General features: G+C 34.2%; 2 protein-coding genes across 3 annotated transcripts; one reads left to right on the top strand and one right to left on the bottom strand.

Annotated features, from left to right (window-relative positions):
• The first annotated feature begins 373 nt into the window (after positions 1-373).
• On the top strand, positions 374-1,223 carry LOC125224218 (histone H2A). The gene is made up of 2 exons (XM_048127581.2): positions 374-669; positions 806-1,223. Exons 1-2 carry the CDS (start codon positions 460-462, stop codon positions 1,058-1,060), a joined length of 465 nt encoding a protein of 154 aa, XP_047983538.1. The 5' UTR covers positions 374-459; the 3' UTR covers positions 1,061-1,223.
• A 6,008-nt stretch (positions 1,224-7,231) lies between these two features.
• LOC125218189 (soluble inorganic pyrophosphatase 4) lies at positions 7,232-11,556 on the bottom strand. Of its 2 annotated transcripts, none has more exons than XM_048119814.2 (9): positions 11,361-11,556; positions 9,922-10,059; positions 9,802-9,830; positions 8,660-8,725; positions 8,477-8,584; positions 8,295-8,360; positions 8,095-8,215; positions 7,870-7,951; positions 7,232-7,641 (listed from the first exon to the last, which is right to left on the bottom strand). In XM_048119814.2, the coding sequence occupies exons 2-9, from the start codon at positions 10,055-10,057 to the stop codon at positions 7,599-7,601; spliced, it is 651 nt and encodes a 216-aa protein (XP_047975771.1). In that variant the 5' UTR covers positions 10,058-10,059; positions 11,361-11,556; the 3' UTR covers positions 7,232-7,598. The 2 variants fall into 2 exon arrangements, with proteins under 2 accessions (XP_047975771.1, XP_047975770.1); XM_048119813.2 differs by lacking the exon at positions 11,361-11,556 and adding an exon at positions 11,239-11,334.
• Positions 11,557-12,438: the final 882 nt, after the last annotated feature.

Genomic DNA, 12,438 nt, shown 5'->3' with positions numbered 1-12,438 from the left:
CATTAAACACAAACTGAGTAGTAAAACATTCAAAGTTCAATTGGAGAATATATTCTTTGAAATTTAAAAAAATCATTAAACACAAACTGAATTTATATTTCTATATTAATTATGCAAGTACTCGTATTAAAATGAAATAAAATCGCACTAATATCCACACCAAAAATACCAAGCCCAAATAACCCTTGTCTTTTCACCCCCGACGTTAAGCTTGCTGTACGAGCTACAACTATTGGTGTATTTCAAGTGACGCGGATCGTATCCAAATTTGTTATCAGCCGTCGATGAAAACAATCCGACGCTCCAAATTTAACCCCCTTTTCATCTCATGCCGATTCCATGCTGCTACTTAAACCAACTGCACCGCCCCTGTTTACTTGACACGCACAGCTTCTCTTTTCCTTGAATATAGCATTTTCTTCTTCGATTTCGTCGATTACATTCAAGCAGCTCAACCAAATGGAAACTGGCGGTAAATTGAAGAAGGGAGCCGGTGGCCGGAAGGGCGGCGGTCCCAAGAAGAAGTCTGTCTCCCGCTCCGTCAAAGCCGGCCTCCAGTTCCCCGTCGGCAGGATCGGTCGCTACCTTAAAAAAGGTCGCTACGCCCAGCGCGTTGGTTCCGGCGCCCCGGTTTACATGGCTGCCGTGCTCGAGTACCTCGCAGCTGAGGTGCTCCTCTCTCTCTCTCTCTCTCTCCTTCTTGGCATTGATTGTACATTTTTGGATCTAGGTTTTTCGTAATTAGGGGTTTCAATAAATTAGGGTTTTTTCGGGCATTGATGTAAATGTTGGTGTTGGTTTTCAGGTTTTGGAGTTGGCAGGGAACGCGGCGAGGGATAACAAGAAGAATAGGATTATTCCGAGGCACGTGCTGCTGGCGGTGAGGAACGATGAGGAGCTGGGGAAGTTGCTTGCCGGAGTGACAATTGCGCACGGCGGAGTGCTGCCGAACATCAACCCGGTGCTGCTGCCGAAGAAAGCGGAGAAGGCTGGCGGTGCTGAGAAGGCGACTAAATCGCCGTCCAAGGCAGGCAAGTCTCCGAAGAAGGCTGCTGCCTAGTTTTATCTTTGAATGTAGCAAGTCGATTTGGTGTGGTGTGGTGTTGGTATGTAGGATTCAATGTTTATAAGTGAAGGAGTAATTGTAGGTTTTGTCCTTTTGCAATTGTGGAACCTCTTTGCTACATCTTGTTGACAACGAATACACAATTGGAAATTCATCTTGTGTTTCTTCATTCATACATACATTTTTCTGGAGTGTTTAATCTCGAGGAGTAATTACACTTCTGAAAGAGGACCTGGAGGAGTGCTTCGTTGAAAAGAAAACTCAATTGAGGAGTATGTGGTTTGGGACAGGGTGTAAAAGATTATGACAATTGGCAACATGATAATAAGCAGGAAATTATGCTCTCATTACTAAGAGAACGATAAACATGCAGGAGAATTGGTTCAGAATTGAACACTTGCGTACAACTGAAAGGGGCCTAGAATTGGCTCGCAAATTGGGATTAGAAATGAGCGATGAATTATGTGATTCCACATCACCGCTCTATTTGTTGATTTCTCCCGACTCCTCTTTGTATGAATGGGCTTACGACTGAGTCATTAAGCTTTACAACACCTCCACGATTTCAATCTCAAACTCTTCCGGATTCGAATAGATAACATGGGAAGAAGAGGGGGATATAGGAGCCTCCGGTGAAGGCTGTAAACGAAGAGCTCCCAAGATTCAACTCTCCACCTCAAACTCTTATCGTGGATACTATAGACTGAAATCCAATCCTGCTACGCATCATGTTTGGGCATCTCTTATAGGGTTGGATCCAATATATGGCTAGGTGGGGTAAATGCCCCTCCTATACTCCTATATATGATAGTCATAAAATGCACACCGTATATATTTGTACAAATTCCAAACTCGTCAACACAATATCAGCATAATGTCTAACACATCGTAAAATTTCAAGATTCTGATATCAACACAGTGTTGACACATTATTATCACAACATCCATCGTTGACATTAGGTTGATATTTTTTGTTGCAGTTATTTTGCCATCAGTTGATATTTTCTAACGGTCCAGATTATAATTTGGAGTTTGTACAATAAGGACTCGTTTGATACAAAAGATGAGATATGAGAAGATATGTAAAACAAGATAAGAAATACGGGCTTCATGTCAAGATATGCAAAGATATGATTTTTTTCCGTTGTTGTTTGATAGAAAAGAAATTATCTAAATTTGTATTGTATATTAAATAACATGGCTTAACTTGATAAATTGGTGAGATATATAAACAAGGTTAATGTTATAATTTTGGTAAGATTAGATAGGGTCCTGGTCTTATATTGGGCTTTGAGTTAAACTTAACTATGATATCAAACAATTAGAAATGTTCATATATAATTCTCTATCTTGGTATTACTAACTTATCCAAAATTATGCAATTATCCCTTGTTGAGTTCTCAATTTTTTTCTCATATTAATAAGAGTCATAAAAGCTTCCCAAATTTGGTTAGCATACCAAAGTAGAATTTAGCTTGGAATATGACTACTCTTTCTAATTTCCTATTCGTTATTTTATTTCTAAGGATATTGAACTAATATCATTAAATGAATAGTGTTCATTAATTGATTTTTTTTTGTTTCTAATATAATGTTTTTTTTTTGGACATTTTTGCATATATGGAGACTTTTATGGTTCTTTTCTTTATATACTAAGTAGATGATCCGGCTTCTGCAACCTCACCCAAGACCTCGCGATGAGATCCTTCGTAGATGATCCTCGCGATGAGATCCTCTACAAAACACAACATTTGTTGCTTTGCTTTAAACGCAGAAAATTATGAACAAAATGTTGACGTTTTACTAGTACTTTCATTATGAATTTTTTAAATATGTTTTACGTTTTAACTAAAAATTTTGTTGTTGATTTGCAAGATTCCTTTTATGCATTTAATTATGAATTTACGATTCAAAAACTTGCAGGGATATCTGTAAGATTTTAATTACAGATTTGAAGGAGAAATTATTACTACTATCGTAAGATCATTAACTTTGAGATTTTAAAGAAAAAATATTTTAAAAAAATGATAATAGTAAATAAACCAAAGAAAAATTGTAAAATAGTGATGCACAATAAAACTTTAAAATATCATAAAAAAGCAAATAAGTAGAGCTTAGCTACAATCAAATGCATAAAATAAGGAATCATGCATATCTAGAATAATGGTTTAGTAAAGATAAAAAAATATCATAACGAAAAGAAAAAAAAAGTCAGCGTTTTGTTCATAATTTTCTGCGTTTAGAGCACAACAAATGTTGTGTTTTGTTACACTGCAGAGGATCTCATCCCCAAGACCTCAATTATGTAGATGATACGGCTTCTGCAATCTCACCCAAGACCTCACGAGCATTTTACCAAGAGTCCAAGACCTCACTATTTATTTCACTAATGTCAACATTTTGGGATGTCGATTCTTAAAATAATGAAATTATAAACTTGGATTATAATTTTGGTATTTTTCAAACTTTATATTTTGTGTGTTACTCCCTCCGCCCTACAAAGTTTGTCTCATTTTACCATTTTCATCCGTCTCACAAAGTTTGTCCTACTTGGAATCTTACCAAAAATAGGCATTAAATACACCCCCAATCTCCTCAATGTGAGACTCTTATTCCTCTACACACTTTCATTTAATACAAAGTCAAACAATTTCTTAAAATTCGTGCCAGACCAAGTTGAGATAAACTTTGAAGGACTAGGGAAGTACTCCCTCCGTCACACAAAAGATGTCACACTTGTGGGACGGCACAAGATTTTAGGAGGAGTTTTGTTTTGTGTGTTAAATGGAGAGAGAAAATATAATTTTTATATTCATGTGAGAGAGAATTTTTTTCAAAAAGGAAAATGTGACATCTTTTGTGGGACAAACTAAAAAGGAAAGTATGACAACTTTGAGGGAGGAGGGAGTACTATTTTTTAAGACGGGTCAATAGCCATATTCAAATGACATAGTACATGATTTTTATCCTAGTTGGCAACATAATTTGATGAGTTGGCATCTATATATATTTAATGGACAATTAGTTTAATGTCAATGGAATTTGATGAGTTAGCATCTAAAAGAACGTTTGGTAGTGATATTAGAGCAAGTTGCAAGTTCTTATCCAGCTTCAGTCATGCATTTGGTATTCATATTTCAACCTATAAAATTAACCTATAATTTCGGCAGTTTGCACTAACAGATTTGAAAATTGAATAAAGATTATAGATGTCAATCGGGCTAGCCTTACTCGGGTTGCGGGCTTATTGGACTGAAATTTTATCGATTAAGATTTACTCTCCTTGTCCCATTAGAATTGAAATGTTTTCCCTTTTGGATTGTCCCAATAAAAATGAAACGTTTCCTAAAATGGAATCAATACTATCTCTACTTTTTCTTCTCCCATACTTTTTTTACTCTCTCTTCACACAAAACAACACTGCATAAAATCATATGCCGGGAACCAAATGTTACATATTTATTGAGACGGAGAGAATATAACCCTAACCCTAAATACCAGGTTTCGAGTTAGCCTATCGGGCTAATCAGAAATTTATCTTATTTATTCATTCATTTTAAAAATTCTTAATTTCTTATAAAATATACAAACATCTACATGCTTACCAAAATCAATATTGCGAATAAAAATGTATTTATCACAAATTAAAAAAAAAATTAAACCATAAGGTGGATATAAGAAAAAGTAGCAAATTCATTAGGCAACAAGGTAATATAATTATTTTTTAAGCATTTATTATATAGAAAGTTTGGAGTTGAATTTTTCATTTTAGTTTGGAACAATAAAAACTTTCGTCCATCTTTTGCATAAGGAAAAATGTAGAAAGATTAGTTTGAATGTAAGCGTGCGATACATAAAATATGAAAAATAAGTAAAATTGTGCAGCCCAGTGAGCCAGCCTGATTAGCCCGATTTCTAATCGAATTGTAGTATTTCAGCCCTAATCCTCTAATTTATTTTTAGCGGGCTAATCAGATAAGTCCACCGAGTTCGAGTTGAACTGACATCGCTAACCAAGATAATAACTAAGTTGTCTTCTATCTTTTCACTTTCAATTTATGCATACATATTATTGACCTTATTTTAGCTTCCAAAATTTAGCATTGTATTTATTTTGCACAATATAACTAGCATAAATCATGATATACAACATAGTCATCATTCTAAGTTTTTAACCTTGTTGTAACAATTACCATGGATAGTCTTCCAAACGAGCTCTAAGTTAAGGGACTAGTGATGCTCTATATTCTCTAAGACCACCCTCATCGGTCACTTTGAGATCGGAGGCAAACACACAAGACAAAATAGAAAGAAATAAAAATAAAGTAAAAATTAAATAACCCAACCCAACTTTCAATTTGGGGTCTTGTTAGCCGGCCCAACATAAAGTGGAGGGCAAAGGACACATGTCCATTTTCTATTGGCTCAATATATTATTATTTTTACTTTTTTTATTTGCTATTAATTATTGATTAATCACTACTTTTTTTATGTACATGTTTTAGAATGGTATACTATAAATATGAAATGCAAATATTTTAGATAATCACATTTTGAATATTTTGAACATTGTGAATTTATTTAATTATTATTATAGGGTAGTGATAAAATGCAAACTTATATATTGTACAAACTCAAAACTTCTCAACACAGTTTCAATACAATATCAACACAGTGTATAATTTTAAGATTTTAATGTCAATACAGTATCAACACAGTATCAACACAGTGTATAATTTTAAGATTTTAATGTCAATACAGTATCAACACAATAGCAACACAACATCAATCATTGACTACCGTTGAAATTCTGTTGTTGACATTTTCATGCTGATGTTTTATTGTGATCTGTTGACATTTTCAATGGTCCAGATCATAGTTTTGAGTTTGTACAATATTTAGAGTTTTCATTTGATCACATCCCTGTAATTATATTTGTCTTAATATATCATTTCAAAACTCATGTGAATTATTCTTCCAAACATTCATGTGAGCCCCTCTTGTGAAAAATTCACGTGAACTAGTTCATTTTATTTATGAATAATTATTATTTTTTATTATTTCTTTATTATTTGCTACTCCCCCCGTTCCATATTAATAGAGTCATTTTTCTATTTCGGAAAGTTTCAAGTTAATTGAGTCATTTCTATTTTTGGCAAAACGTAACTCTCTCTCTTACTTTTTTCTCTCTTCAAACTTTATTCACCATCCATGTAACACACCATTCTTAAACTCTGTGTCGAAAAGAAATGCCTGTATTAACATGGAATGGAGTGAGTATTTTTTTATTATCCGACTAAGCATGCAAAACTCTTCACAAACAAAATTATTATATGATGCCACTGAGTTTTTTCAAGATACGCATACAAGAGTACATGAAGAAAATGTTGAAGCTTTTTGCTATTCCACTCAACGGATCGGGAGCTTGTCATCATATATGACTAATCGAGCTCAACTCCGCAATAGAGAAGCTCATATTGCTCTTCGAGAAGATTTGATTGAGCACATTTGGATTAAATTTGGCACAAACAACTAAATATGTGCTAATGTTTATCTTGTTTAAGCTAGGGTTTTTTTTCACTCTTCATTTGTATTTTGGTTTGTTTATTTCTATTATCGTATTATATTTTTTAACGTGTATAATTTAATATTATATTGTGCTTTAATTATTTGAATATCTAATATTTTCTGTTTTAAACTTAACTCATATACTTTTTTATTATAATTTTTAGATATTATATAATATATTTAAATTAATTATAAATCAAAATTTTAATACTACAATATATAAAAAAGAAAATATTTAATTGGGTTGGGTTGAGTTGGATTGGGGTCATTGATGGAAGTAAAAAAGTTGATGGGTGTTGAATTGAGTGAGAGTTGTGTACGTGGAGGATAGAGAATGAATATTTTATTAAAAAGTTGATTGGGGTTGGGTTGGGTGAAGGTCACGATGGAGATAGTCTAAGGTCGCAAAGAAGTTCTCTATATAAGGTGGAAGAATAGATGGTGTGCACGATTTGTTTCAGGTAAAATTTATCTCAGTGAGATAAAAAAAAATGTGGAAAAAGAAGAGAATGATTCGACGCTAGAGGCCTGTAATTTAGGTACAACAGTGACGTGCACCTGCACTTAATACTGGAAGAGATAATTAACAATCAGATGTAAGAGATGATAGAAGAAGTAACAAATCAAATCATTACAAACATACATAGTTACATACGGCCCTAGATGCCTGTAAATTGAAATCTAGGTTCAAGTAATGTGCTGAAAAAGCAAGAACTGGAATAACCATAACAGATATAGTAAGGTTGTATACATATGAATATAGTGAAAAATCAATCACGCCAATCCCTTTTTACACATACCAACAAATATCATATTCTACTCTATCATATAAATTGTTATTCATCATCATCATCATCGTCATAATCATCATCTTGTATTGTGCAGATGTGTTGCAATATAGTATCAAGTATTCTTCCAGATCAAAAATTATAAACTTGAAGCAGCATCGCTAGCTTGTGCCAAACTACCGCCTTAAGGTCTCCACTATATAATCTGCATACAAATCCCTGCACCACACAAGCCACTGTATCCCATCAAAATGGTGAAATACTTGATAATGAACTGGAAATGTTTGCTATAATCAACATCTTGACTCAAGTTTATGCGTAGCTCTGTGAAAAAGAATTGACAAAGCACTAAACATTATCAAATATACTTTTAGAGTTCTCTGTTTCCAGGAAGAAGCAAATGCAGCTTCAATCTGCAACTTAACTAAAGTGGGGAGGAGCACTCACATGGAAGATTGGACTGCTTCATAAGCTGCTGTGGCTGGAAGAAAGTCATCGACTGCAACATCCTTGTTTTCATTTTTCTTGTCTAATGGAGTTACCAGTTAAGATAACAACACGAAGTAAACCACTCAAATTTAAGTAGCAAAAAGCAGAAGCTTTTTGTTTAAGCAGAAAAAGAAAAAACAAATAAACAAACAGAGTTAGCATAATCTTTTCTCAAAAGGATACAGTCTTCGAAAAAACGGCGAATTTCAGCCAATCGGTGGGGAGGAAGCTCACTGATGTCTGTGTAATGCTGATATTCGGGATCATCAGCACAGACAGCAATTATCTTGTCATCTTTCTCACCCTGTTGCACTTATCAAGTCAGTAAATCCTTTCCTGAATACTGAGATAAATGTGGTCTAAGGACGGTAAAGTAACTGTACCTGATCAATCATGGGCATGAGACCTATTGCTTTGGCCCTTAGAAAGCACCCTGGAATGACAGGTTCCTGAATATATGTTCATGCAGAATTAGTGCACATCACAATCACTTTTAGAACGAAAATTTGTTCTTGAAAGCCTTAACTCCAAGTATCATCATGTCACCAAAATATGCTGGGTTTACCTGCATAATGACCAATACATCGAGTGGGTCATCGTCTTCACAGAGAGTACGAGGGATGAAGCCGTAGTTATGGGGGTACACAACAGATGAGTAAAGAACACGATCAACCTGTAGGTGCAAACAAATTTACAGTTAATGATTAACCCAAACATATCTTGCTTTACAATATACTAAATCTCATACCTTGATTAGACCAGTTTTCTTGTCAAGTTCATATTTCACCTTACTTCCCTTACTTATTTCAACCACCTGCAGTGATGATGCTTGTTAACACAGTAAAACAAAGAAAAAATCGGACAGTCTCATATTAAAAAGAAATGGCAAACTACAAAAATTATATAATCATGCCAAAGAAGCAACCACAAGAACATAAAGCAGCTATCCATATAGCCAGGGATGGATGTAATGTATTATTAGGTGGGGCAAATGCCCCTCCTCAAATATATTGATATATACTATTTTATTTAATAATTTTGCAAAATTTGTAAAATTTCTTTATATTTGCCCCTTTTTAAATTCTCAAATTCTCTTGTACATATAATTTTGCCCCCTTCCATTTACATTCCTGGATCCGTCCCTGCATATAGCACCAGAAGGATATTAATATATCCAGATGATACACTCTGAAACTTAATTACTAGTAGTAAATAGTAAATGTGTGACTGTGGTCTGACTATGTTGATGCTTAACCAGCAGATTGAGTGTACTGCCCGTGCTGGGACAATAATTATGTTATGGTTTATTGAGACAATAGAAGTAAGTGGTAGTTAGGATATACTTTACTAATTTTATGCAAGGCGACTAGAAGAATAAATAAAATGTGATGGAAACATCCAAAGGGTTAAGGGAGTGTCAATATTAAATATAATCAGCCCAAATTAAAGAAAAAGGATTAATAGCAAAGCAAGATAATGTTTCTGGGGAAAGTGGAACTAAGTATAATTTTTCAAGCTAATAAGAGTGGTGATGGGGATTGGAACAATATAAAGAGAAGGGAGAATTCTCAAATAGCTATTCAATTGTCCACTGATGGCAGCAAATTCAGTTGGCCTCATCAGAGTTAAGTATTTTTTCTCTACTGGTTCACCAATAACAAACAAATAAAATGAAAATGAACTCTCGGGGAGATATCAGAAGGTTTGTAGTTTGGATTCTAATCAGATGGAAGCTCATTCAGTGTTCTCATCTAAAAACTATCATTTCCATTTGGGAATGTATTACCAACTTTGATAGAGAAATTCATAGGTTTCAGTTAAATGTCCATCTTCTCAAATTTCTTTAGGACTATTTAAGAATGAGAAGGTAAAAGAAAGTCAGCATCTTACACAGTTGAAGATAATTGGTGCGCCAGGTCCTACATCGGCAAGAATGGGAAAACAGATTAAATTTAACAAATCTAATTGAGTAGTGACAAATATGGTAGAACAGATAGTCAAGATATGTACCAATCTCAAGATCATGCCAGGGATGAGCAGCAACACTTTTCCTCGTCATGGAAGAGAGTATCCTTTCGTTAAGAGGCGCATGTGATGCCTTCTGGACGTCAGGAGATTTGCTGGAAATTGCAATTGGTGGAGCCATAACTGGAAGTTGCATAACATGAAACTGATTAACATAAGCTAACAGGCTAGATAAAGAGTTTACTACAACTCTGAAGTTGATCACATTCACTGTTGGTCTACTGAGATCAGGAAAGTTTGTGCTTAAGTTTTCGGCAAACGAAATGAACAAGATCTACCAAAAAAGTTTATCTAACTACCAGGCCACTTACTGCACACGTAGCTGACATATACTATTTACTAAAACACAAACTATTAGTATAACATCAAGAACTTATATTTAAATTGAGAGCAAAACATACACCTAAAAGCAACTGCACTCATGTGATTCATTCAAGCGACCTTTCCAACAGATTGGAATGACAAATCATATGATTTAAAAGTCTTGCAGACTGTGTAGCTTTAGAATGATTCAGAATTATGTGCTGACAAAAACTTTACAATAGATTCACTGATAAACCGTTAATTCATGCCTTCTTTAGTTTCTCAATTAAATCCTGCACTATGGAACTAGGAGTGCATCATATCCTCAACATAGATTGTCTAACAAAATCAGACAAATTAGCTTCTAGTTATCACAAATGACATTTCAATCTCAAGACATGTTTCATCTTTGATTGGGGACAACCATCTATCTTAAAAAGGAATCTAAAAAAAATAGAAGTCCCAGCCACTTCCATTTTTTCATTTATAATTCTAGGAAAGAAACATTCAGCCAAACCTGATAAAACCTTACAAGGGCAGACTATTATACACAAGCGTACCACAACAGCCACACAAAGGCAAAACAGGCGGAACAGAGTGCAACTGTATAGTTGACTGACTCCATTCCGATAATTGAGAATTGAGATCGATTAACAAACTATATCCATCATTTTTAGATACAGTAAAGATGAACTTATCCTAAATCGCAATCACAGCTCAGATCCAAGCTCTTCTAATACATACTAGCAGAATGCTGTTTAGTGCACAAACTAACATAATGCGTGTAGCATACACACGAAAAAGGCAGCAACAGATTCATGTTTAGCAAACGATTATAACGAGCATCAAATTAGAGAAGGATGAAATAGAAAGAGCATGCAGATTCAGAAATTGTGTTCCGAAAAAAAAAAAAAAACTAGTTGATTGCGGCAAAAAAGTTAAGTTGATTGAACAGAGCTTCCTTCCATAAAACCTCCAAATCCAATGCATCAAAATTACCCGGAATAGCTTCATGCACAACGCCGTCGCCAAGCATTAGAGACTAATAAAGCCGAAAACAACGGATAACACAACAGAAATGCAGAAAACGATGAAGCTTGTTATTAAAAAATGGAACTTACCTGAAACAATTAAATAAGAGCGAAGGAAAAACGTGGGTGGGAAGCTAAAGAAAAGCTCAGATCTCGAACATATACGGTGCGTAGGGAGGAAGGCAGATTTTATAGAGGAAATGAGTAAAGCAACTGTAAAGAGAAGCTATAGAATGGCGGTGGGATTACGGTTCCCGCCCTGTCGTTGGTTATGCGACGGCATATTCGGGGAAGCAGTAAAAGGGAAAATTTCTTCATCTCTTTTTTATATTTTATTTCCTGTTTAGGAATACATGCCAGCTGGGAATGATGTGGCGTTGCGTTATTCGGTTGCGTGGGACCCGTTAGGAGTTACAACTTGAGAGCTTATTTGAGAAGGGTGGCCATGGATCCAAATTCCAATGGACGCCAAATGGAGATTAATAGTTTAATTTCAGCTCCAATTAAACACATGGAGTAACACGATATAGAATAATATTGCCATAGTTTACTTTTCCGCTTGAACATGAATCCGACATGATAGGATGATACCGACTACTTTTAAACGTAAACATGATATGCACGCGATATAATATGAGTGGACACAACACGAAATCCATTTACACAATTAAACCTGATTTACATGATAAATGTTTAATTTACACAATTAAAATCTAATACTACTACCTTATTACATATCTTATTTTTAAACTTTATTTACAAGATCTAAATTCAAAAAAAAAAATATAAGAATATTTTTTTTAATGGGTTGTTCAAATCCAATCCGAATATATCGAGTTACTAACGGATCAAACCGATAAGAATACAAATCCAGAAAAATATAATCTCACCTTATTAATTTTGTGCAGATTCATGTCTGAAAATTATCAGCTCTAGTCAATACTCAATAGTTTGTACCGTATCATACACCCTTAATTACCTAAAATTATGAAACATGGATATAATTTTTCTAAATTTCCTTAAATGTAGCACCGGTACTTATTAAATATAAATAAAATAATAGGTACTGATAAATTTACATAAATTGTAATCATATACTTTATATATAATTTTCAAAATCTAAGGAGTTTATAATATACTATATATTAAATATTTAGTTAGACAATTA

The sequence above is a fragment of the Salvia hispanica genome, chromosome 1 (assembly GCF_029641045.1).
Source record: "Salvia hispanica isolate PSC_SH4W2 chromosome 1, Shi_PSC_v1, whole genome shotgun sequence".
NCBI lineage: Eukaryota > Viridiplantae > Streptophyta > Magnoliopsida > Lamiales > Lamiaceae > Salvia > Salvia hispanica.
This window is presented reverse-complemented; position numbering and strand designations above follow the sequence as displayed.